Raw genomic sequence first — 27,787 nt, forward strand, 5'->3', positions numbered from 1 at the left:
AGTCAAAGCCTCCTTAGAGACATCACTGCCCTTGGCAGATCTTGGCAGGGCGTGGGTGGTGGGATACCTGAAAATATTTGTGTCTGCTGCTCAGCCAGCACTATGAAGTGGGTGGAGCAGATTGCTAGAACAGTCTGTGCTGGAGCCTTGAGGACTATGAGTCAAGAAGAGGGATTCTTAGAAGACAGAAAATAAATTACTATTTAATGAATGGTAGAAAGGGGCCCTGGATTGTTGAGGCAGACATAAATCTAAGTCAGATCAGATCTTTCTGCAGACCACATGTCGTGAGCCTCTTATTTTAGTGATGACCTGGGCAGGTGGAACAGCCCTAGTCTGTCAGCCACTCCCAGAGCCAGGGTCCTCCTAACGGGTCAGTGTGATGGCTTATGCATTCTATCTCTGTATGTGACATAAAATTTCAGGATAATATGAAAAGGTGGGAACCAATTGGAAAGTGATCAGAGACTTCTGTGTTTTTAGACTTCCCTTTTATTTCTGAAAAGCAGCTAAACTCGGTTCTACCTGTACTGAGTGACCAGACTCAGGCTGCACAGGTGCATAAGCATGAAAGCCAAGGCAAGGCCTGCAGGCTGGGCACCAGGCTGGGCTGGGGGCCCTGCTCCCGCTCTGCCGAAGGGCTCTGGGCTGCCTTCTTTTCTCATGAGATGGTTTTGATTTGTTCGAGATCCACCTTTTGGTGACGAGTTTGGGAAGGCTCTGGTTACATTTTAGATGAAAACTGTACCTGTTTCCATAGGTGTGATGCTCAGAGCCAGCGCAGTGTCTGTGAGTTCCTTTAGGGTTGAGTGGATTCTGGGACGGGGGGTGGGGGGAGGCGATTTATAGACTGAACACCTGTTTATTGGAGGCTCCTGCCTCCTGTTTGTACTTCAAGGACTCAAGTATTCCATTTCAATTTAAAAGGTAAACAGTTGTTGGTTTTTGTTTGTTTGTTTTTCGATTAAGAGATTGGGGGCTGAGGGAACAGTCTTATAATGATAACACTGGAAAAAATTGTACAGGATAGCATCTTACTATGAAATAGTGAAAACATTTAAACAAAAAATAAAACATGCAAGTGGACTGGACAGTGGTCTTGTGCTGCACAACACCTCGCCTTGTGTTCTTCCTAACAACAGAAGGAAGAAAGGGCACAGCTTGCTCAGGACCCCTGGGAAGGATACAGTGGCTGAGCGGAGGGCTGTGGGGGTGGTGCGGCCAAGGTGTCTGTGCCATGGTCAGGCATGGTGGCTGTCTTGGGGGCAGCAGACACCCCCACTGAGGATTTGATTTTCAGGGGCAAGTGACCTGGTTGCTGTGTGTTTAAGTGGGAAGGCTGTGACTGAATGGAAAGACTTGGAGAGGATGGTCTGGGGAGTCCTGGGGAGAGCTGGGGGCTGTTTGACCCCTGCTGAAGGCAGAGGTGGTACAGCCACACATTTGGTTCACTGGATGAAGGGGAGGTGAGAAGGAGAGCATCGAAAAGGACAGGCCCAAGGGGTGTGGTTTGGGTGACTCGGTATAGACTGATGTCGGTGACTGTGGCCGGGAGCCCAGAGGGTGGGCACATGTGGAGCACGACAAGGAATTCGGCCATGGATTTGTTCAGAGATGCTGCCCAGGAGGAGCATGTAGTGTGAAAAAAGAAGGGAAGCTGAGTCACAGCCACGTTAGAGGGTTGATGGAGGAGGATGGACCCGGGAAGAGGTAAGAGACAACAGTCAGAGCAGTCTGAGGGAAGAGGAGAGGGGCAGATAGAGGGGAGAGGAGAGGAGGGGAGAAGGACGTGGTGATGATGATGGTGATGGGATGTAACAATGGTGTTGGTCCTGGAGGTGCTGATAATGATGGTGGTGGTGGTGGTGATTGCAGTGGTTTGGCCTCAGTAGTGACGGTGAGGATGCCAAGGGCTGTAGCACGGTAAGTGTTTTGTGAGGGGTGGTGGCGTACAGCTCCTGAACTGCCAAGGGCTTGGAGTTTTCTTAGATGGGGCACCACCTGAGACAGGTGTCCTTTGAGCAGACCTGACCTTCCCCCTGCCCAGCAGCTTCCTGGAAGCCTTTGCTTCCTAGTTGGGAAGGAGAGGGAGAGGGTGAAATCTTAGCAAGAACCTGGAACAAAGGCAGAAGCAGCCCAAAATCCAACAGTATGCTTATTCCTCCTAGACTGTTCTGAGAAAATCAGGCATTTCTGTTTCTTGGTTCTGAACTTGAAGTATTGCTCATTGCCGTAGAAGGATGGAAATAACATTATTCATAATCACATTCCAAGTCAAGTAATGCACAGTAATCTTTACTAGAAACCCCAGAGGAGCACAGGCAGTGCCGCTCCTGTAGCACAGGTTTCTTCCTTATGAGATTCTGTCATGAGACCACCCAGCAGAGCCCCTGCTCCTCCCTGGGCACTGCTGTTATTCTCCTGCAGGCACAACAGCAGCACCATGTGCGGCTGCACCAGATGGAGAAGGGCCTCCGCTGCCCACTGAGCGTCTTGAAGCAGAGTCACCCCCCCCCCCCCCACCCCGCCGCCCCCACACTGCATGCCTCTGGAATCTGCAGGAGGAGGGTTCGCCTCCGCAGGGAAGGCAGAGTCTGCTTAGGCTTTGTTAGCATTTAGAGTTAGCTGGAGACAGTCCTGGAAGGAAGTGAAGTCTGGAGCCCCATCCCCTTCACTAAGCCCAGGGCCAGTTTTCCTTTCCTCCTTCCTCCTGTTGTTCTGTCTTCTATCCTCTTCCTCTCTCACATCCCCCAAAATTTCCACTGTTGTATTTTGTTCTGTCTTGAGATTTGGACTTACAGTAGCAGTGCCCAGCACAACAGGCAGTATTTCAGAGACTCGCATTGTCATTTAACACACCCAGCTACAGTTGTCACAAATCTCCCAAATGGTGAGATGCTTCCTGTGCCTCGGCACTCCCTCCAGCCGCGGAGCCATTATCCCAGGCATTCTCATTTTGAAACAAAACCTTAAGATGGTGTGGTGACATTTAATTTAGTGCTTCTCATTTCAAAGCCCTTAAGAATATTAATTAATTCTCATAAAGCCCCAGGAGGCATATTATTAATATCTGTAGTGCCTTTCATGCTGGTCCATTAATGTGTCCTTTCTGGGTGATAGGTAAGAAAATGAGACTGAATCATTTTTTGCATCCCACAGGAGAAGACCTTGATGAAGCCAAAGTCAGAAATAACGAATCCCCAGCTTTACTGATGTTTCCGAGTAATGTCAACCCTGTGACCTTGTGTGTGGTAGGGTAGAACAACACTCTTGTTTAGGACTAACCTCGGGGGACACTGAATGGTCTTTCAGTGGAGCCAGGACTTCACATATCCTAGCTGGATAGCTGTGCGGAGGGGGCAGACTCAGGTTCTCTTGGTGTCAGCACAGTTTCTGATGAAATAAAATCAGTGTTCGTAACATTGTGACTGCATGAGGAAACATGTTTGGACCGAATTCTGGACTCTGTAGTAGCTCCCTGGTGGGCTGGTCTCTCTGGGCCCTGATCCTCACTTGATTCCTTACAGAGGCCCAGGGGAGGTTGAAATGTTGGTGAGTAGGACCCCTCATACCTCTCCTTTCAGTGTTTTCCTGAGTGTTCTGGCATGTTTATTTTCCATGCAAACTTCAGTAGCAGCTCCATGAAATAGTTTGTTGTTATGTTTATTGGGAACATGTGGACTCTTAACCTGGGGAGAACTGATGTCTTAAGAATGTGGGTGTATCTTCCCCAGGCTGGGAGTATCTTCAGTTTGTTCACGCTTCCTTCTGTTTTCCAGGAGAGTTTTATAAAATTTCCTTCTCAGATTTTTGTGCATTCCTTGTTAAGTTTAATCTTCTTTGTTGCTTTAAAAGTGGGAGTTCCTTACAGTTGTGTCCTTTAATCATCTATCGATTGTGTGTGTATGTATGTATATATGGCTACTGATTTCTGTGTATTCTTTAGGTTCATCAGTAAGGGTCCAGGCAGGAGTAGTGGCAGGTGGCCAAGCTGGGCGAATATGACTAAGCAAGAGGGGCATTCTGCGTTCTTACCTTGTCTTTTTGAAACTATTCTCCCTTGCCACTGTATGTATTACAGCTTTCTGTGTTTAAGTAAGTTGTCTCTTCCACATTCCAGTGTTCCAAAGAGGTTTAATGCTTCTAAGAAATATTTTTGATATCACAGTGGTGCTACCTTTTACTCATGTTACTGTGTGGCAGGTATTACTTATCTCATGGGATCTTCGCAATAAATATTTGTGCAGTAAATGAATGTTCACAATCTCTCTGTGAAGTAGGCATCATCCCAGCTGGAGATGGAGAGACATGAGGTCATTTGTGCAGTGTCCATTCAGTGAAAACTCGGAGTAAAGGATGGAGTTTTAGTTTTACATATTCCCATGAATCCATGATAAGTTTCTTAATTTTTGTCTCCTGCAACAGGCACGGTACAAACAGAGTCTTGATCCAACTGTGGATGAAGTGAAGAAGCTTTGCACATCTTTACGCCGAAATGCCAAGGAGGAGCGGGTCCTCTTCCACTACAACGGCCATGGGGTGCCCAGGCCCACCGTGAATGGCGAGATCTGGGTCTTCAACAAGGTGGGTGCACCATAAAAGATTCCTGTGAACCCAATTCGTTTATCTTTTTGCAAGAATCTATAAGTTTTGGTGGGTGGCTGCAGATCCTATTCACCTGTAGCTTCTGTGGAGCCATCAAAAGTTAATTCATTTCCACAAAACCAAATGCAGGTGCCTTCCGATTTCTGGGTTGGCCACATAGGCTTCCCCTCTTGCAGTGGTGTTTCCTGTTTTTCACTTAGGTTGTGTGTCTTTTTCTTACTTATTTGAAGGAATTCTTTGTATTCTAGACAGAAACCCTTTACCATTTTTGTCAGTTGCAAATGTCCCTGAGTTTATGGCTTGGTTTCTGGGTTTATCTGTTTGCTTCTGTTCTCTTGTGATGTCCCTTAGTGGACGGGCTTTCATTATTTTGAAGTGGCTCCTGTTCAGTCTTCCCTTAGGATGTGGGCATTTTGTATCTTCTTGAAGAAGACTTTCCTTATGCCACAGTCACCGAAATATTCCATGTGTTCTTTCAAAAGTGTATTTTTGTCCATTAATTTGGGTCTTTAATCTACCTGGAACTAATTTTTGCACATACTTTTAAATAGGGTTTCAAATCTTTTTTCTTTTTCAAGTGGGTACCATTACCATTTAATGCCAGCTTTGGACTCAGTCAGGCTTCCTTAGTGAGTAGGTATGTTTCTGAGCTCTCTGTTCTGTTCCGGGGGTCTCCCTTTATGCCAGTTAGCCTGTTTTAATCAGTTAGGTTTTCAGTGATTCCTGATATTTGGGAAGGTGAGTTTCCCTGCTTTATTCTTTTTGGTCTGTTGATCTTCCGTGAAAATACTCAATCTTTTTACAAATCAGTAGATTAAATGATGTGGGGGCATGGAGACTCAACATCTTTATATTGTTGAGTTTTCCAAACTGTGCTCTTTCATAGTGTGTATCAATGGTATCTTATAATTTCATAAGGGTGTTATCATTTTTTAGATTTATTCCTAGATACTTTTATATTTTTTTGACGTGGTTTTTTTTTTTTTGACGTGGTTACACAAAACATTATGTTTTGTGAGTTTTTATCGGGGGGGTGGTGTGTGGCAAGGCAGTTGATTTTTTTGTACATTTATTTTATGTCTGCTAATTTGCTAATTAGCCTACCCCTGGTGGCTCAGACGGTAAAGCATCTGCCTGCAATACAGGAGACCCGGGTTCTATTCCCGAGTCAGGAAGATCCTCTGGAGAAGGAAATGGCAACCCACTCCAGTATTCTTGCCTGGAAAATTCCATGGACAGAGGAGACTGGTGGGCTATGGTCCATGAGGTCGCAGAGTCGGACATGACTGAGCGACTTCACTTTCTTCCTTTCTAATTTGCTGTTCTTTCATTGATCCTAATGATTTGTACATATTTAAAAATTTCTTAACAGACTACCATGTGGTTTGCAAATCACAGCAGTTTACTTTCCTTCCAGTCTAGCTGTTTATTGTTTGTATCTTTCCGTGCTACCAGCACCTCCCAGAGAGTAGAGTGGTGACTGCATGTCCTTGTCTCATTCCTCACTTTGAAAGGAGTGCATCCTCTACATCAGTATATGATATTCACTATAGATATTTGTAAAAAGAATAAAAAATAAGAAAAGCCCTTATCAGATTAAAAGGTGCCCATCTCAGTGGAGACACAGATATAAAGAATGGACTTGTGGACACAGTGGGGGAGGGAGTGAGTGGGACCAATGGAGAAAGTAGCATCAACATTATACATTGCCGTGTGTAAAGTGGCTAGCTGGTGAGAAGTTGCTGTATCACACAGGGTGCCCAGTCTGGCGCTCTGTGATGACCTAGAGAGGTGGGAATGGGGGAAGGGAGGGAGGCTCAAGAGGGAGGGGATATATGTATAATTGTGACCGATTCCCTCATAACTCAGTTGGTAAATTATCTGCCTGCAATACAGGAGACCTGGGTTTGATCCCCTGGAGAAGGATATGGCAACCCACTCCAGTATTCTTGCCTGGAGAATCCCGTGGACAGAGGAGCCTCGCAGCCTACAGTCTATGGGGTCACAAGAGTCAGACACGACTTAGCGACTAAACCACCACAACCGCCACCATGTTGTATGGTAGAAATGAACACAGCGTTATAAAAAAGATGTCCTTCTATTCCTAGTTTATTTTTTCAAGTCATCGATAGATGTTTCTTTTCCCCCCAAGCCATTTTGTATGTATGTGTTAGATGATGGTATGATTTTTCTCCTTTAAACTTGAAATGCATTAAAAGATATGATTTTCTAGTATTAAATATGCCTTTCCTCTGTGGGATAACCTAGTGTGTCTTGATCAATTATCTGTTTTATATAGGGGTTAAATATGTTGTTTGTATCATATTGTCTCTATAGTTTTACCTTTCCCAGCATATCATATAGTTAGAACCATATAGAATGCAGTGTTTTAAAACTGGCTTTTTTCAGCTAGTATATATTCAAATTTCCTTCATGTCTTTTCATGGCTAGAGAGCTCATTTTCTTTTTACCACTGAAAAAGATTGCACTATTTGGATGTACCACTAGTGAAGGGCATCCTGGTTGCTTCCAGTTTTGGGGAATTGTAAATAATGCTGTTCTAAACTTTTGTGTGGATTTTTGTATAGACGTAAGATTTCTTCTCATTTGGGTAAATACCTAAGAGAGCCTCTGCTAGACTAGCTGTTATGTTTAGCATTCTAAGAAATTGGCAAACCCTGTTCCAAAGTGGCTTCCTTGTTTGCGTTCCCACCAGCAATAAATGGTAGTTCCTATTGCTCCACATCCTCCTTGACATTTGTTGTTGCCAGTGTTTTGGATTTTAGCCATTCTAAGTAGGTGCATCGTGGTATCTCCCTTTAATTTGCAATTCCTTAATGACATACGATGTTGAGCATCTTTTCATATGCTTGGCTGCCATCTGTATATTTTCTTAGGTGGGGTTTCCATATCTTTTGCCCACTTTTATCAACTCATAAGGCTATTGGTTTTCTCACTCAGTTTTAAGAGTTCCTTTTATATTTGGGTACAAGTCCTTTATCAGATATTCATTTTTAAAAGAGTCCCTCTCATTCTGTGACTTGTGTTTCCATTTTCTGAACAGTGGACATTGACTTTTTGGAGTCCAGACCAGTTATCCTCTAGAACGTCCCTCATTCTCTGTGTTTTATAAGTTTATGTTACACTGAATAAGAAGCAAGATCACACTTTCTGCTGTCAGCAAGGGATGCACTTTATTTCTTTTTTTAATATTTATATTTATTTATTTATTTTGGTTGCACCAGGTCTTATCTGTGGCACATAGGATCTTTGATCTTCATTGGAGATGTAGGTTCTTTTTATTTGCAGCTTGTGAACTCTTGGTCATAACATGTGGGATCTAGTTCCCTCCCCAGGGATTGAACCCACGCTCCCTACATTGGGAGTTCAGAGTCTTAGCCACTGGACTGACCACCAGGGAAGTCCTGAGAGATGCTTGAATATAAAAAGGTGTATCACAGAAGACTAGCTGAAAGAGAGCCAAAGTGGCTGTATTACTAATAAGAAAATAGACTTTGAGACAAGCAGTTTTGCCAGAGAAGAAGAGAGACATTGCAACAGACAAGTCAGGCCATCAGGAAGATATAACTATCCTGAATGCATAGATAGCTAATAGAGTTTAAGATACATAAAGCAAGATTGTCAGGACCAATTAGAGAAAGAAACATATCCAATATTTGAGTAACAATCTGGCAGTAATTGATAGGTTAAAACCAATATTAAAATTGATAATTAAAAACTTTCTCACAAAGAAAACTTCAGACATGGTATATTTTTCTAATTTAAAAAAAATCACTTAAAAGACCATCAATTGCTCTGATTCAGTTAACAGAACCCTACACCCAATGCCTATAGAACACGAGAAAGGCCTGTGCTGCCTTACAAAAATAAATGTCTCAATCAAGTTTGAAGAGCTGAAATCATACAGAGTCTGTTCTTCGACCACAGACTCTGAAATTGTATGCTACCTGGAAAATCCTCAATATTTTGAAATTCAGTAATACATGTATCAAAAAAGGTATGACAGGGGAAAATGAAAATAATTCAGACTAAACAGTAATGAAAAGATGACTTGTCAAAACTTGTGGGATACAGCTACAGCAGTGCTTATATAAAAATGTATAGCCTTATTAAATTCTTATACAGAAAGAAAGACTTAAAAATATAAATGTCTACCTTAAACTGGAAAATGTTGAGCAATTGAAACTCAAAGGAAGTAGAAGGAAGAAATAATTAAGGGCACAAATCAGTAAAATGGAGACCAGGTGGTACAGAAAGTTAACAGAGCTAAAGTTTTGGTTTTGGAAAACGTCTGTAAGTTAACAAGTCTACATAGCAAGAAAAAAAGAGAAAAGACAACATTTAGGAATGAAAGATATCGCCACATATTCTATAGACATTGAAAAGATAAGAAAATGTTAATAATTTTATACCAATACATTGAACAACTTAGATGGAAAATGCCTTTTAAAATACAGCTTTCCAAAAGTGACCCAAAATGAGGTCAAAAATCTAAATAGCTCTAGATCAATGAAAGAAATTGAATTTGTAGTTAAAACCCTTCTTACATGTCAACTCATGGATGAATGGATATTTTTATATAAGAATCATCAGCAAAGTGTTTCCTGATCATTACACATAAAATGTTAAGTCATGGGTGGAAAAAAGGAAGTGTTCTCCGTGATCCATAGGAAAAACAGGTAACACTCAAACTGGAAAGTGAATGTTCTCTGTTTGCCCCAGCATTTGCACTCTCTACACCAGAGTTTCTTAAACTATAGTAGCAGCAATATTCTTGGAGTTTATGATACATGCAGATTATCAAACCCTACTGAAGACTTAGGGAAGCCTATTCCAGGGAGGGACCCAGAGATCTGCATTTTAATGAGCCCTCTAGGCCATCCTAATGCACATTCATTTGAGAACTCTTCCTCCATAAATCTGGTTTTCAAATAGAGAATATCTGAGAAATCAGTTAAGATATGGTCTAAAGTTTTACGTCTCAGCATCAAGAAAATAGTATTAAAAAAAAAAACTTTATAAAGCTCTTCTAAAGAGATCATCCAAAGTTTGCTAACTCTTCTAAAGAAATAGAATTTTTTCTGATGGTCTTCAGCCATTGCAAACATAAACAAAGATGCTAGAAAGATCAAATTTACAGTAAAATTACCATCTTTTTTCAAGGAGGGGGACTGCTGTACTCTCAATATTGATAAAGTAACAATTGTAATAAATGTTAAATGTGGTCTGGCACAAATATTGATTGAAAAAAATCATAAATAAATCCTTTTGATAATAGCACATTTAAAAACCTTTATGATCCATCTTTCAACAGACTCAGTAATGAACTATATACTAAACCAGAATAAGAGATATCTGATAGTGGTGTGCAGTCTTTCCAAACCAATACATTCTTAAACAACATTTTAAAATACATATTTAAATAACATTTATTTAAAATTACTCATTAGGTAAACAATTATTGAGCTGAACTTCCAGATTTTCAAGCTGGTTTTAGAAAAGGCAGAGGAACCAGAGATCAAATTGCCAACATCCGCTGGATCATCAAAAAAGCAAGAGAGTTCCAGAAAAACGTCTATTTCTGCTTTATTGACTATGTCAAAGCCTTTGACTGTGTGAATCACAATAAACTCTGGAAAATTCTGAAAGAGAGGGCAATACCAGACCATCTGACCCACCTCTTGAGAAACCTATATACAGGTCAGGAAGCAGCAGTTAAAACTGGACATGAAACAACAGACTGGTTCCAAATAGGGAAAGGAGTACGTCAAGGCTGTATATTGTCACCCTGCTTATTTAACTTATATGCAGAGTACATTATGAGAAATGCTGGGCTGGAAGAAGCACAAGGTGGAATCAAGATTGCCGGGAGAAATATCAATAACCTCAGATATGCAGATGACACCACCCTTATGGCAGAAAGTGAAGAAGAACTAAAGAGCCTCTTGATGAAAGTGAAAGAGGAGAGTGAAAAAGTTGGCTTAAAGCTCAACATTCAGAAAACTAAGATCATGGAATCTGGTCCCATCACTTCATGGGAAACAGATGGGGAAACAGTGGAAGCAGTGTCAGACTTTATTTTTCTGGGCTCCAAAATCACTGCAGATGGTGACTGCAGCCATGAAATTAAAAGATGCTTACTCCTTGGAAGGAAAGTTATGACCAACCTAGACAGCATATTAAAGAGCAGAGACATTACTTTGCCAACAAAGGTCCATCTGGTCAAGGCTGTGGAATTTCCAGTGGTCATGTATGGATGTGAGAGTTGGACTATAAAGAAAGCTGAGCACTGAAGAATTGCTTTTGAACTGTGGTGTTGGAGAAGACTCTTTGAGAGTCCCTTGGACTACAAGGAGATCCAGCCAGTCCATCCTAAAGGAGATCAGTCCTGGTCGTTCATTGGAAGGACTGATGCTGAGGCTGAAACTCCAGTACTTTGGCCACCTCATGCAAAGAGTTGACTCATTGGAAAAGACCCTGATGCTGGGAGGGATTGGGGACAGGAGGAGAAGGGGATGACAGAGGATGAGATGGTTGGATGGCATCACAGACTTGATGGACATGAGTTTGAGTGGGCTCCGGGAGTTGGTGATAGACAGGGAGGACCGGCAAGCTGTGATTCATGGGGCCGCAAAGAGTCAGACACGACTGAGCAACTGAACTGACCTTGACTGAATAAAGGAAAGAGGGCTTCCTTGGTGGCTTAGTGGTAAAGATTCCACCTGCCAATGCAGGAGATGCAGGTTCAATCTCTGGGTCAGGAAGATCCCCTGGAGAAGGAAATGGCAACCCATTCCAATATTTTTTCCTGGGAAATCCCACAGATAGAGGAGCCTGGCAGGCTTTAGTCCATGGGGTCAAAAAGAGTTGGACACAACTTAATGACTAAAGAACAATAAAGGAAAGGCAGAGAAAGTATCAACAAAACCAATAAACCTTCAGCCTTAAGGGTTTTAAGGAGTTTGCTTGTGTTTCAAACTGTGGATTCACAAGTGCCACTGCCCCATACCTAGCATCTCTGGGCCATCACCTCCCGCTGCTGGTTCCTTCAGAAGGAAGATGAATCTTCCGCTAACGCATGCTCCCCTGCTCTCCTTGGAGAATAGCCACATGCATATGCCTTTACCATCCAGAGAAAGCCAGGGTGACACATCCAGATGCGCCTGTGCTTCCTGTCTGTGAGGTCAGAGGAAATATGCACCCTTGGGGACTTTACCAAAAAACCCTTAGGTGGATGCCATTTTACGCTGACTAAGACTTCTGACTCACATTTTGAGTTTTTTGGCAGATGTACAGACCTTCCTCAGTGTTACGGTGGGGTTATGTCCCATAAGCCCATCATACTTGGAAATACCAAAAGCTGAAAATGCATTTGCTGCACCTAACCTAGGGCTTCCCAGGTGACTCAGTGATAAAGAATCCATCAGCCAACAGAAGGGTTGTTTGTGTCCCGGGTAATTGTAAGTGTATCGGTTGTTCACCCTCCTGATCATGGGCTAACTGGGAGGTGTGCTCACTGCCACTGCCCAGCATCGAGGAGTGCATGTCACTATCCCAGAAAAAAATCGACATTCAAAGTATAGTTTCTACTGTATGGATGTCACTTTGCCCCAGTGTAAAGTCAAAACCTCATGAGTTGAACTGTTGGGAGTTAGGGGCTGTCTGAACTTAGCATCTGCTCAGAGATGGAGAGCCACTTCTTAGGAGGTGGCTGGCTTTACCTGGAGAACAAAGTGCGCCTCCTCCTAGCCCTTGTCCGGGGGCTCGGCGCTCACTGCCTCTGTGGTTGACTCAGCTGCCATGACAGGCTGATGACGCATGTGGCTTTTTTTTTTTTTTTTTTTTTGATGTTTAATATAACCTGACAGCTAAAGTGGAGTGTAATGAATAAATTATCTAAAACCTATTTCTTTTTCTTTGTTTGAAATGAAAACATGGCCTTGGATATGTGTTTTTCAAGAAAAAGGAGAGATGCTTTGATTAGGAATTCTCTGTACTTGTAGTTTTTGGTGGGGGAGAAACTAAACCATTGCCTGAAAGGCCCTGGAGTGTTCCAGGTGGCCTTCGGTGCGGGGGACTTTGACTTCTCCAACTTGTGTAGGTTGGTTCAGCCTAGAAGACATGGGGATATTGCATGGGATAGAAATAGTTGCAGTTTGAGTGTTGTTTCTGTCCTCCATTCACTTGCTGTAGCCAGCATCCTGCTGGCTGCCCTTTGCAGGTTTGCAGAACTGTGATTCTGGCCTGAAGCTTGACAGACTCCCCAGGATCCTTCCGAGATGGGAAATGAGATCCACCTGCTCATGTTCTAATAAGGATTAGTTCTCAAAGGCCACTTTCCTCCATGCGGTTTAATAGAGTTGATTTTGTATCCCTCCAGGGACGCAGACTTCCAAGTTTTACAGGCTTACTAAACTGCAGAATACGCCTCCTGCTTTAAATGAAATTGTCTCTCCTCAAAGGCAGAGGTTCTCCTCAAGGGAGGTTTTCCTCCCTCTCAGGGCACATTTAAATGTCCAGAGATCTTTTGGTGGCTTCCCTGGCGGCTCAGCAGTAAAGAACCCGCCTGCAACTGAGGAGAAGTGGGTTTGATTCCTGGGTTGGGAAGATTCCCTGGAGAAGGAAATGGCAACTCACTCCAGTATTCTTGCCTGGGAAATCCCATGGATGGAGGAGCCTGGTGGGCTACAGTCCACGGGGTCACAGAAGTTGGAAACAACTTAGCAACTAAACTACCACCGCCGCCGCCAGAAACCTTTTGGTCATCATGACAGGCAGAGAGGGGTAAGTGCTGTTAGATGGTAGTGGGTTGAGGCCGGGGATGCTGCCAGGCGTGGCAGAGCCTGGGATGGGCCCCACACCAAGTGACCAGCCCCAAACGCCCACAGTGCTGGGTGCCTCCACCTCAGCTACAAAGGCCCTTTTCTCCTCAACTGGCATTCCAGAGGCTGCACCCACCACGCAGCCCATCTGTTTGGAGGAATGGATCCAAGCCATTCTCTGTGGCCAAGCATCCCCGTGGACAACCTAGGGTGCCAGCCCCTCTCACAACTAAAAATCACGAGGCTGAAGACCACTTGTGAAAGCTCCTTGCATGCTGTCCCTTGGACAAGCATTAGAGAATGGAGGCAGTTCTGCCCTACAGTGGGGCTCAGTGGCTGACAACTCCGCTTGAACCATTTCAGGGGCAGCCAGAAGCACAGGGAATGGAAGGGAAAATGCTTAACAGGTTTCCTGATGAGTTAGTACTTCATTATTTTAGTGAATCACCATTAATTACCTTTGTATCTCAGAAATTTAAAAAGTAACTTTTGATTTTGGGGAAATATAAACATTACATTTTAGTTACAAAGGCCAGACTTCAGAACTCAACATGTTAAAATATATTTTATTTCGTGCTTCTTCCCTGTCTTTGGGTCTTGTGGGGCTGTACCTAGAAGGCAGCAAAGATGACAGCATCACCCTTTCCCGACAGTCATGGGGATGAAGGGGTGGCAGGAAGGGGGTCAGAACTGCCCTAGTCGTCTGTGGCCACTTGTCCCTGAGCTAGAACCTTGTGGGAAGCAGGTAAACAGCAGAGTGTGGCTGGTATATAAAAATGTGATGGTTTCCTAGGCTGGTGCTAAAATCCTTTCTCCTTTCAGTGTAGGGGTGTCCCTGCCCACTTAACGGGTTCCTTTTCAACATCCCACCCCCCCACGCCCCCCACCCCCCAATAACAGTGGGACCTGCATGTCAGCAAGGGAGGGATGCTGCTGGGGAGAGGGCTGGAGAGGATCGCTCTCCCTGCTGTGTCCAGGGAGGCACTGATTCATGTCTGCTCTGTTCACTGTGGCTTAGCTGAAGCCTTTTTACTTATACAGATAACATGTGATACCTTCTGGTTATGAAACACTTAATGAACATACATTATAGTGAACCCCAGAGCTTACCCTTTTCCTCCCTCCTTTTAGTAGTTATGTACATTTTGTCTTTTAAAAAATACAAGTAATTTCTATTCTAAAATGTTCCAAGAGAAAAGAGGTCTTAAAAGAAATAGATGTGACACTTTCTTACCAGCCCCAACTCCCCTGTCACCTCCCGAGTCAGAGAAAGCAGCCCTTAGCTGTTCCATGTTCTTTCAGCACCATTTATAGGACCTTTCCCTTAGCACATGCCTGCTGAGTTCTTATTCCATTCAACTTACATGCTGGGGATGTGGTGCTTTACACACAAAATGGGATCATATTATATATAAGGTTCTAATACTTGCATTTAAAAAATCATTACAAGCCTCTGACATCTCTCCATGTCAGTGCCTATAAATAACCTTGCATGATGTTCCATAGTATGGGCCCCTTTTGCTTAATGATCGCTTCATATTGGATATATTAGGATCCAAGGTTGTCTGTGACAGTCCCTCTGGGCCATCTGGGCCTGCTGTGGCATTGTCTCATGACACCGGGCCCAAGTCCTTCCATCACACCATTCTGCAGTCCCCCTGGACGGTCAAAGGTGGATGGCCTGGCATGTTTGCGTTTCTTCCCGGGAAGGGAAAGAGGAAGGGGTGAGCATTAGGGCAGCACTTATAATTTGGAGACATTTCTGATCATGTCCCATAGGTCAGAATTGGGCTGCAAGATCAGACTTAGCTGCAGAGGAAACTGGGAACAGTACTCAGCTAAACTTTCGTTGATGATGAAGAGGGTAAAAAATAGGTTGTCTTTTCCACAGTAGCATGTAGACAGCTTACAGGGTTTTACCAATGAAAGTATCAGAGATCCCTGTACATACAAATGCAAGTATTTCTATAAGATGGACACCTAGAAGTGAAAGGCATGTACATTAAAAACTTTTTAAGAACCACCCAAATTACCTTCCCAAAAAATCTTCCTAAATTTATACTACAGCAATGACGAGCTGGGGCCCTGTTGAACATCCTTGTCAACATGGGGCTTTATTTATCTCTTATCTTTTTTTCCAGTTTGCTGAATGAAGATAGGTAGATAGATGGATGATTCTCATTGTAATTCACATTTCCATGATTAATCGAGAGAGTGAAACATTCGTTATTGTTGATCATCATGTTTCTTCTGTGAATTGCCTGTGTGCAGCTTATGCCTGTTGTCTATTGTTTTGTCTTTGTTGATTTTCAGCACAAGCTTGTATATACACACATCCTAAATACAGACCCTATGTCACATATGTTGTACCTACTTCATTCTTAAATTGCTTGTCCTTGATATGCACTTTTACCAGAATTATTTAATTTTTATGCTGTTACATTTTTCTTTCTTTCCTATGTTTATGAGTGTCTTACACCAAAACAAAATTTTAAGTCTGTTATTCTGCTTTTTATTTATTTTTTAAATCTGTCCTGATTATTTTCTGTGTGAAATCTCAGATGGCAATATTGAATGATCAGTTAGATTTTACAGAATCACTTGTTTAATTGTTCATTCTTTCTTCACTGAGGTAAAATGCCACCACCGTTAGTTGTATTTGTGGGTCTATTTCTAGGCTTTCCCTCCTGTTTTATTTGTTTGTCTCTCCTTCCCTGATAGCATCCTGTAATTACAATAGAGATTTATAATGTATTTAATATCTGCCAGCATGAGTCCCCACTGGTTATTCTTTCTTCACAGTTTTTGAGGGGGTATTCTTATATGTGTCTCTTTAGCACTAACTTTAGAATCACTTGTCAAATTCCGTTAAAGGAAACCCCTGCTGGTATTTTGATTGGGTGCTGCATTTACAGGTTCATTAGGAAGAACTGCTTTCTTTAGAACCCTTCCGTGAGAGTTTGTTTAGAGAGAGCATGTCCAAGTGTTCTCTAACCTTCTGCAGTGACAGTGAGCAAGACCCCAGGTGACTGCATCTTGCAGGGTAAAATGGCACAGTGTAAGCAGAGGGTGGTCCCTTTGTGCTGAAGATGCCTGCACCCCCACCACACCTGTGCTGCCGGCACATCCTCCCCTGTCTGGGATGGGACTTGCAGCTGGTGACGAGTGTGCTTAACAAGAAAACTTCTGCCATCACCTTGATGGCAGTCTTCTCCAGGCCTGGTTTGGTCTTCCAGTCTTCTGCCCGTTTTCTGTGTTGCATTAGAAATGATCCTCTTGGCAATACCAGAGGCATTGTTTGTGGCTCAGCCTTGAGGGAGCACTGTCACCTTTCCTGTAAGTGCATAGAATTGATTTCTGCCAGAGTTACACCACTTAAACCATTAGTGCCTAAGGAACGGTAAATAAGTGGGGTGTTCTATGCAGAAGAATTGCTTAAAAATGTTACCTTTGAGTGTGGTTTTTAATAATTTCTCTTCTGAGATGAGGACCATTCCTATGTTTACCAGTAATTGCTAGAGTGGTTTCAAGTACTGAACAGTACAGCATGTCCAGAAAAATATTTCATTTAGCAGATTCATGTTAATATCTTACTGTTCTGTGATTTGAAAAAAGTTTATGGGGCCAAATCCACTTGTACACCTTCAGTGTGATTTAAATCATCTGGAGGATAAAGTGCTTATGGGTAGGACTGAAATGAAGAGGACCGCAGGGAAACCCTGCACATTTGAGGACCTAGGCAGCTCTTCCGAGCTGACTTTGTGAGTGAGGAGTGGGTTCTGTTACAGAAGCCTGGAGAAGCTTTGGAATAGATGGTGAACAGGACCAGAGTAGCACACAGAGCTTTGGGCTTTATGGAGAAGGCTGTGGTTTGCCTGCAGGTGGGTGGCAGAGGAAGGGTGGGTGTGAAGGCGCCGTGATGGGGCACGTGGGAGGAGATCCCTCAGTGGAGTCAGTGTGCTCCTGGGGGAGGAGAGGAGCTCCAGCTGGGGTTGAACTGTGACCACTGCCCGCCTCTGTCTGATTGAAACGGGCAGATGGTGGGGAGCTTATACTACTGCTGTTCTACTGCAGTGTGCAATATATGCAGCAGGTTCCATGCATGGGACCCTCTTGGAGGTGCAGGTCCTGGTGAGCAGGCAGAGTTCTCCAGGTATGAGTCACAAACATGTGCTATTTTCTTTTCCAGAACTACACTCAGTACATCCCTCTGTCGATATACGACCTGCAGACGTGGATGGGTAGCCCCTCCATATTCGTCTACGACTGCTCCAATGCTGGCCTCATTGTCAAGTCCTTCAAGCAGTTCGCCCTGCAGAGGGAGCAGGAGCTGGAGGTGAGGCATTTTTATTGGCGCCCAGGGTGGGAGTTGGGGGTGAGGGTCAGCCCCTCAATGGTTTTGTCTTCTCAGGTGCGGTGGGCTCTCTGTGGTGCTCAGAGTGCTGAGTAAGATGGTCAGGTCCGTGACAAAGAACTTGGGAGGGACTCCAGACAAGCTCTTGGTCTTATTTTGCATTTTGCTTTACCCAGCATCATTTTTAATACAAATTTTAATTAAGTGATAACATTAATAGAGTTGATTTGTGCTCCAGTGGGCTCTGCCTCCGAGATAAATGTGAAAATAAAGCAGACACATTTATTTTCAGAGAAATGGGCCTGTGTCTGGGCACAGTCTTCAGTTTCACTCTCATGTTGGTTATTGCTCTTTTTTTTCTGTCTTTGGTGTTGGGGGGAAAAAAAGCCCTACTGTGCTAAATACAGAAAACAAACCAAAATAGTTGCCATCGGTGGCTTCTGTTGAAAGAACTGGAGAGCCAGTGTAGTGCTCTGATCATGAAGAGCTGTTTTACTTGGTTGTTTTAATTAATATTTGATGTTTGAATAACAGTGAGTTCTAAAGAGAAATTGAAGAGGCAGTTTCAATTAAGAGGCCTCCATCCCGTGGCCTGCACAAGAGTGAGAATAAAATATCCTGCAGCCTCCAGGGGGTTATGAATTCCAACTGGTTGCTGTGCAGGAAATTCTCGATTCAGAACAAGAAATGGTCCTGAGAACATGTTTCCTCAAGCCCTTTTGGGCCTCTCCAATTTTAATGTATTGTTATGTTTTTTGCGTTTCATCTGAGGATATTGCTGAAAGTATCAGAAATAAAATTTGAAGTTCTATTCTGTAGAATTTAACATGTCATATAGTTAATTTATAAATATTTTATAAATTACCCTTATGCAGAACTTTGCGCCAGCGTGACTGTTAAATTGCCGTTTATTCTTGAAAATGAAACCCAGCACCACCAGTTGTTATTATTGTTGTTATCATTAGTAATATTATCATTTGCATTCTAGAATAAAGGAAGGGAAAGATCAAGTTTTATAGCATTAAATTTTTACCTTGCATTTAGGCATGCCATCTCTGTTTACCCAAGGGATAGGTTATGTTACAAGTGCTGAAAACTCAAAACACCAAGAGGTAATTGCTCTTCCTCACATCAAGTAATAAATATTGCAAAAAAATTTTTTTTTTAATTTAAAATATGTAAATAAAAATTCCAAAGAATCTGGCTGGATATTTATTCCCAATTTATGAGCTTCAGGGTGGTTAAGGAAAGACCAGTACATCATCCTTTGATAATTAAAACATGCTAAATACAGCCCCTCTCCCACCCTCTCAGCAGAAGGCAAGCATTTCCCTCTCAGGCATGAAACTAAATGTTTATGCTCTAGCACTTGGTGTATCTGCTCTCTTGGTTCTGTATGTGTTCTCTGTGTGTTGCCAAGGATTAATCAGCCTGAGAAACTGTTCATTTCATTGAGTATGACAAAAAAAGTTTTCCATGCCTCTTTTTCTTTTTAGGGGGAGGGGGTGAAATGTTTAATTGACTAATTCCTCATGGAGGAGAGTAAATGAAAAATACGTTACCTGAAGTGGCAAATAGATGGCAATGCAAAGTTATACCATATGTTTTATAATTAGCTCCAACTTTAATCTTCATTCTTTTCTTAATTACAATGTAGATAAGTCTTTCGGTTTTCCATTACAGTTACTATTATTGGCTATTGTTCAGCCGGTCTCTTGCATAAAGAGCGGAAATTAAAATGATAAAATTGGCTTCCAGCTAATATCTTAATGTTCATGTTAGTCATTTTTTTTTTTTTTTTAAATATGCTGTAGAAACCACAATCCTGTGTGGCCTCTTAGGTTTATTCTTTTAAAATATTCTTTCCCTGTCTCCAGTTGGCCAGATTCTTTGTAAATTTATGATACATTTGAACAGTTTTATTGGGTAGCTGATGACATGAAACTGAAAGAAGTTGGCAGGTAAAATGGTTTTTGCCAGAGTTTAAAAAATAAAGAGGGTAAAAATGATTAAATATAATGCAAGAAAATAGTTACCTGGACCAGAAAGCCTCCAAGTAGTAAACATTAACAACATATATGAGTGACATAAATTTTAAGAGATGATTATCAGCTTTCATGTTCTCCAGAGCACAGTGCTCATGCTGGGAGCAGGAGGTTTACTTATTGCAGACTTCCATCTCAAAGGAAAACTGCAGGTGAAGCAGCAGACTCCTCTGTGAAAGGGCAGCATAAATTACTGCACACAATAGAGACTTCAGCAGAGCCAGGAAAGTGCCTGTCACTCAGTCACGTTCTCTACATTTTTCGTTGTGTCATATTGCTTTGTATATTGCTTCAGTTTTCTTTGCTTTCAGTGTTTCTTTTTTTAAGATACATGTTTTTATTTTTACTAAATTAGTATATGCCATGATTTTTAAAATTAAATAATACTGAGAGCTTATGGTGAATGAAATAGTCCCTGGCCCCACACCTCTTTGGCCAAGACTCTGCTATTATAGGGAACCTATTTGAACTGTTTATATTTCTAGTTCCTCTATGAGTATCTCTATAAATGCAAATAATATGCTTATACTACTGCTTCTTGATTCATAATGTCCAGGTTATCTCTGGGCTTTCTGCTACCATATAAACCAAAAACAGAACTGCTATGGGTAAATTCTATTTAAACAATTGGAGAAATTATATAGAACTTAGATAGTAAAGAGACATGTTACCCCATAGTTTTAAGTCACATTAGTACATTGTAAATTGTTAGTTCTAAAGAGAAATTGAAGAGAGTGGGTCACTGACTACCCCCTCCTATTTCCCCAATGTCATTGAGTTGTGTCTCTATATTTGGATTCCCTATACTTTCTAATCTTTGCAGTTTGAAATCATATGCTTATGTTTTTATTTCTATAATAGTTTTGTCAGTAATCAGTCCTATCTTCTGGTTTTATTAATAGGTTCTTAGCTTCTTTGGACTTTCTTTTACCTCTGGACCTTCCTAACCTCTGTCATCTGTACTTTTGATTATTCTCTAGTCTCTGACCATAATTAACTCCCCATGAATACATATACTAAGAAGGTATGCCTAAAAAATGACAAATCTTAAACTTCAGCTCCCTGATTATGACCATGTAAATACTGTTCATTGAATGGCTAACTAGGGTGCTGTGCTTTCCATTTTTACAACAGATGTTTGTTTCTTTGATTTCCTGGAGATTGTCTTTCTTCTTGATTAGATCTTTAGCATTTCCACAGTTCCCAAATTTGTATGGGTAGCGTTGAATCTCAAAATATGCCCCTTCCCAAAGTTTCTTCTTCTCCAGCTTTCTACCACCTGCTTCATCGGCTGTTCTAGACAGGCATGCTCCAAAACCGTCTTCCTGAGAGTTCTCCTTATTGCTCTCCTGGGTGAATCCACTGTTGCCTAGATTCCACCTCTGTCTCTTTTCTCCTCAGTTTTCTCCTTTGTTCTGCTAGGGCAAATCCTCAAGTAGCAAACTAAGAAAGGATGTATAGGAGTAATCTTTCTCAGACTTTAAGCACTTGCCTTTGGGCTGCTTTTAGCTGTAAGAAAAATCTCACTTCTGCTTTCTAAACAAGTCACAATTTGTCATTTTCACTAGGATCTCTGAGGCAAATGATTTAATTATTCAGCAGTACCATCAGGGAACCAGGCTGTTTTTCAGTCTTTCCACTCTGATGTTTTATCCTGATGCTTACAGCACGTTCTTCCATTTTGAGGCTAGATGAGGAGGGGAAAGGGCAGAGCCCTCACATCTGTCTCTTTGTTAAGAAAGCAAGTGAGACCTCTGCTGAATCTCATTGGCTAAAGCTGGGTCATATACAGTCCTCCTACCCCACCCCCCATATGGCATGGCTGTTGTCTTCATTCTGTCACACTCATCGTGGACAGTATGGGTGTGGAGTTTAGACTGTTTTCACTGAACAGTCTCACCCTTACTTCTTATGGTAGGTGAGGGTGTACTTGAGAAGTCTGCCTGGTGACCTTGTTGTAGCCATCACAAGAGTCCAGAGGTCCGTCTACCTCCATTCATGATAAAGCCAGAGGAGTATTTATATCCACCATGTATACACAGTGTACACGTTGACAGAGAGAGAATCCAGGTTGTTTTTGGCAACAACTTTTATCTTGGATATAAAATCTTTGTAGCTCTAAGAGGAGACTAAATCTTAAAATGGATTCTCTTTGAAATGGTCTTTATTAAGTTTTTTCATTCATTAGTTCTGCTCCCAGTAGATACCTCCCGTGAGCGTTACGAACCTTCTCTTCACTGAAGACCACAGTGAAACAGGGGTCAAGTCTTGGCCTTTCTCTCTCTTTCTGTGGAGTCAGAGAGGTGAGTTGATGTCTGGTGGTGAGAAAAAGAGTGCCCTTCTTTTACAGAGATTGATGGGGCTGCGCTATGTCCCTGTAAGACTTGATCCTGAGCATGACCGTCCTCACTGGTGTGGGACGGGAGCCCAGACAGTTTCTTGGTGGCAGCCATAGCAGTGGTGGGACGATATCTTCCCCCAAGGACAGTTGACACACTTTGGTTGGGGGTTCTGTTATCGAGGCTCAGGCCATTACTGTGGTGGCATCATTCACTCCTCTTACTGCCTGTTCACACTTGGCAAGGCTTGTCTCACAATACCTCCGAGCGAATCATGTTTTGTTTTTGTTTTGTTTGGCCACACCTCGTGGCATGCAGAATCTTAGTTTCCTAAGCAGGTGTTGAACCCTTGTGCCCTGCAGAGGAAGCGTGGAATCTTAACCACGGGGCCACCAGGGAAGTACTGAGAATCATGTTTTGATCCAATGTTTGGTTAACTTCTTTGTGTGACCTGCTTCTGCTGGCTCCAGCAGAAGCACCTTGTCCAGTGGACACTCATTTTCATAGAAACAGGTGTGATCCTGCAGCATCACTGAATTCACAGTGACTTAAATACTCACTTGAAACCCTCTGTTCATACTGATATATGACATTATCTTCATGTAGTCATCACTGTGACTAAATTTTATGTCAGGTATTTAAACTAATAGTGACAAAAATGTCTAACATCAAAATCTTCAGGTTTCTTCAAAAAATGTTAAATGTGTATCCCATAGAACTAGAGAATCTGTATTTTGAAACCTTGTGATTTCTTTGCTAGTGTTGTAGACAGCACATTGTGTGGATGTCTGTGGAATTTGAAATAGAAGTTGACTCTGCATTAAGGTTAATATTTGTAGTATTACAATGTCTGTCTGTGATTTTTGAGTGTCACAGGTTAATTCTAAGATTATCTGTAGAAAGGAATATGTCTTGATGACTGCTTACTAAATGGAGCTTGTGTGTGTGAATTTGTGAGCATTCTGCATGGACTTGCAGTCGGGATGTTCACGCTACAGAGCAGAGGTCCACCATGCTAACTCTACAGGGAGCTCAGGCTTGTCCATTGCTAGCTTTCACGTTACAAGTTTTTTTATGTCTCCCATTCTTTCTCTTCTATAGCTTCATAATTATCATTTGTAGGTAGTCGGGAAAGAGGAGGTCTTTGATGTGATAACCTTATTTATTTTCTCTTTAAATTTTAATTTATGGACTTTAAAAAGATGTTCCCTTTTCTAAGTTACCTCCATTTCCTCCAGTATAAATTTATCTCTTATGGGTTATTTGGATTGTTCTCCTTTCTACGGAAGGCTTATGATGATTCCGTGTTGCTTCTCATATTTAAGAATGAAGGGAGGCTACCCACTGTTGCTGTGTGCCGTGGCGGGGCACAGCACATGTTTAAGAATGAAGGGAGGCTACCCACTGTTGCTGTGTGCCCTGGTGGGAGCTGGCTATCCTGGAGCACCCTTGCCCACAGTCCAGAGAGCATTCTTTCTCTGGGAGCCGGTGACTACACTAGCCACCCTAGCTTCCCCCAGACACATCAGTAACTCTCTTTAGAGAAGAGCACCTCCAGGTGCTTCCTAGGGCGGGGTGGTTGCAGGACGCCTGGCTTTAGGACATGGGTGAGCAGAAGGCAGTCCTGATGGCAGGTCTTCAGGTGAGCCCTGTCTTACCCCTGCACCACCTCAGGCTTCAGCAGTGAAGTGCCTCCCCCATTTGCTTCTCCACACACACCCAGGACAGGTCCTTTTTGAGATAAAGGCTGGTCCAGTTCACCCTTCTGTATCTTATATTCTATGTATAGTAAGCTGTGAGAATTCTTAGTAGTGAACATTTTCAAAACAAATATTGGTAAGAAACCTATTATCTAGTTGAAACACTCCCCCCTCCACATTTGTAAATTAAGAAAAAACGCTGCCATTTCCACTTTTTATAGGAGAGTGAGTGGGGGTTAACCTGTAAGCAGATACAGCAGAAGCTCCTTCCATTGGGCTCCACACAGCCACCCGCAGCCCCTCGCTGGAGAAGATGAAGCCATTATGGAAATGATGAGTGGAGGAGGAGGGTGGGCCTCCTAGGGTGCCAGGAGCTGGCTTGCTAACCAGAAATTGGAGAGGGTCACAGAAAAGCAATGATAAGAAAAGCAGCCTCTCGAAGATCAGGACCCTTACTGCCACTGAGAACTGGGACGAGAGGAGGCCATGCAAGGTGGAAAGGCACCACCAGGGGAGGCCAGTGCACCTGGAGGCCTTAGCTGAGGGACACTACCTACCTGCTTTTATTTGTATGACCTTTCCTAGTTTGCAGAGCACTTTTACATTTAGTCCAGTCAGCCTGGGCAACAGAACATATGTAAGCTGTCTCCAGACTCAGCTCCTGTGCACCTTACCTTTTATGATTTTTATGGGAACCTGCAGTTCTTTTCTCTTGGCACCTTGTACTGTTCCTAGTCCTGGAATTTGAAGACTCTGGGTGAAAGAAAAGTAATTTCTCTGCATAAGAAATTCAGAAATCCTTACTACTGGTGGTATTAAGTGAAATCCACAGACAAGCAAAGTGTATCATTAATACAGTCAACTTTAAGAGTGTAACTAAAATTCTACTTCCCTGTGCCTGAAATCTTTCTCCGAAGACCTCATAAAGCCAATTTCTATGCAATTAATTTGACAAAATAATTATGCATTGTCTTATAGTATCTTCTTCTATTGATGTTGTCTGCTGTATTTATCAAACCTATTATGTAAACCTGTCAAGAAATCTTCATATGAAGTAGCTGCTTAGGAAACATTTCCAGATTTGGTCTGATAAATAAATATACATTTAAATAAGCTACCTTTAGTTATCTTCCTTAGATATATCTATGGTTCACTGAATATGTTTAATCTTTGATTTGTATGAAATGTAAAAAGAAATAAAAGAAAAATTATTAACCCAATCCATGAATATAGTATATTATTGCAGCTATCGTAAAACTGGGAGTTTCTCCAAGTTAAGTTTTATGTTTAATGCTTTTTCCTAATTTCGTCTTATTTTAAAACATGCCAGAAATCACTTAATATTTTGGACCACAGATCATGACCAACACTCTGGGATATGGGTGCAGGGTGCTGTGGTTCCTGGCAGGACTCATCTGCATGGCCTGACTTGCTATCACAGGAGGGCCCCCTCTGTCAGCTGGAGGCCATGGAGTTAAAGGCGGGATGTTCTCTCTCGAAGGATCTGTGGTGGCACAGGCCATGGTGCTCCTGGTGGCAGCCAGAAAAGGGGCAGTCCTCAGCTGGATGATCACAGAGCCATGCACGGGGAGAAGGGCAGGCGGGAAGTTACCAGCCCATTTGAGGGGAGGGACAAGAGGGTAAGTGATTTTCCTTAACATTGGGGTCAGAAGCGAGGAAAAGGTGTTAATTCTCATGATTCCTCTTCAACATTGTATAGTAAGACTTTTGCAAGGGGAAAAAACAGAAGGCACAGTCCTGTCTGTTGAATGTCAGTCACAGAGCTCTAATTGACACTGACTGAACACTCCAACGGCAGCAGCAAGATACACAAGTGTCCGTGAAGCATCCATCAAGATAGATCCTGGGTCATAAAGCAAACCTCAACATATTTTAAATAATGGAAATCATGCAGGCCTGCTCTTTGACCATAGTAAAATCAACTAGAAGTCAGTGGTAGATAGACAACAGAAAAATATCAGAAAAAAAAAAAAATTAACCTATAATTGACAGGTTAAAAATCTCAAGGGAAATAAAAGAAAATACATTAACTGAGTGAAAATGAATATATGTTAGAAAACTAAAAATAGAATTAAATTACCATATGATCCAGCAATCCCACTCCTGGACACACATCCAGAAAAACTCTTAGAAAGACACATGCATCCCTATGTTCAAAACAGCACCATTTACAATAGCCAAGACACAGAAGCAGCCTGAATGTTTATTGACAGATGAATGAATAAAGATGTGGTATATTTACAATAGAATATTACTCAGCCATAAAAAGAAGGAAATAATGCCGTTTATAGCAGCATGGTTCCAACTAGAGATTATCATACTAAGTGAAGTAAATCAGAAAAAGAAAGACAAATACCATATGATATCACTTATGTGTATGTGGATTCTAAAAAGTGACACAGATGAACCTATCTGTGAAACAGAAACAGACTCATGGACATAGAAGACAGACTTGTGGTTCCCAAGGGGGAGGTTGGTGTTAGCAGATGCAAGCTATTATATATAGAACGGATAAACAGGATCCTGCTGTGTAGCACAGGGAACTATACTCAGTATGCTATGATAAGCCATAGTGGAAAAGAATATAAGAAAAAGAATGTGTGTGTGTACATGTGTATGTATAACTGAATCACTGTACAGCAGAAATTAACACAGCGCCGTATGTCAACTATATTTCAATTAAACATAAAAAAAGAAAATAAATGTACAACCTGTCAGCATTGATAAGATACAGTGAAAACAATTGAAAGGGAAGTTTATAGCACTAGATCTTTATGTTAGAAAATAGGAAAAGTATCAAATGAATAAACTTAAATTACTACCTGTCCTAGTCCGTTTGGGCTTCTGCAACAAAATACTACAGACTGGGTAGCTTCTAAACAACAGATTTTTGATTTCTCACAGTTCTGGAGATTGGACAGACCAAGATCATGGTGCAGCTTGATCAGGTGAGGGCCCTTTTCCTAGTTCACGGCCAGGCCTTCTTGCTGTGTCCTCATATGGTGGAAGGGGTCAGGGAGCTCTCAGATTGCTTTTTTGTAAGGACACTAACCTCATTCAGGAGGGCTTCACCCTCATAAATTAATCATCTCCCAAAGGTCCCACCTTCTTAGCACTGTCACCTTTGGGGGTTAGGATTTCAGCATATGAATTTGGGGGGAACATGCACATTCAGACCATAGCACCTCATTAAGATGGGTAAGTAAGGTAAAATGGTGCAGCCACTTTGGAAAACAGTTTGGCAGTTCCTCAAATGTTAAACCTGGAGCTGTAGATGACCCAGTAGTTCCATTCGTAGGTTTGTACCCTGGAGACTTGAAAACGTGAGTCCACACAAAAACCTGTACACAGATGTTCATAGCATCATTCACAGTAACCCCCAAATGTAAATTCTCTTTGTGATTTAAAGGATCGGAGAATTTTTGAGTTACCTTCTTTTTAGTTGCTTATCTAAGAGTTAATTGGGGAGAAATTTCATTGTAATTTCTAATTAAACATCTTTGTTGAATTATAGAATAATTATAGAGCATTTTAGAAACTGATTGCTAACAATGAAATGGCTTTAAAACAGTGGACGGTCCATTTAGGTAGGCTCTCAGGATAATCATGACAGACTATTGCCGTGAAGCAGGTTCTTTAGCTGCCCTTTGTGGGGAACATTGGGGGTTTCCCTGTTATTGTAACAAGTCTTCTTGCAACAGAGTGACTCCCTCTGCTCTCTTGACCTAAATTTCAGTTTCCAGCAACTTGTTTTTAAATTATTAATACTATTTAATATTTGATATTTATAGAATTGAGGCTTTGCAGGTGGTGCTAGTAGTAAAGAATCCGTCTGCCAGTGCAGGAGATGCAAGAGATGTGGGTTCGATCCCTGGGTCAG

At 42.1% G+C, this 27,787-nt stretch overlaps 1 protein-coding gene across 2 annotated transcripts in view; it reads left to right on the top strand.

The window, feature by feature from the left end:
• Positions 1–27,787, top strand: part of RPTOR (regulatory associated protein of MTOR complex 1) — a 310,827-nt gene that overhangs the window by 123,181 nt on the left and 159,859 nt on the right. For both annotated transcript variants that reach the window (XM_020875726.2, XM_020875727.2), the window contains exons 4-5: positions 4,426–4,584; positions 17,638–17,784. In XM_020875726.2, coding sequence (XP_020731385.1) covers positions 4,426–4,584; positions 17,638–17,784 — 306 coding nt within the window. The remainder of the gene's footprint in view (positions 1–4,425; positions 4,585–17,637; positions 17,785–27,787) is intronic.

The sequence above is a fragment of the Odocoileus virginianus genome, chromosome 17 (assembly GCF_023699985.2).
Source record: "Odocoileus virginianus isolate 20LAN1187 ecotype Illinois chromosome 17, Ovbor_1.2, whole genome shotgun sequence".
NCBI lineage: Eukaryota > Metazoa > Chordata > Mammalia > Artiodactyla > Cervidae > Odocoileus > Odocoileus virginianus.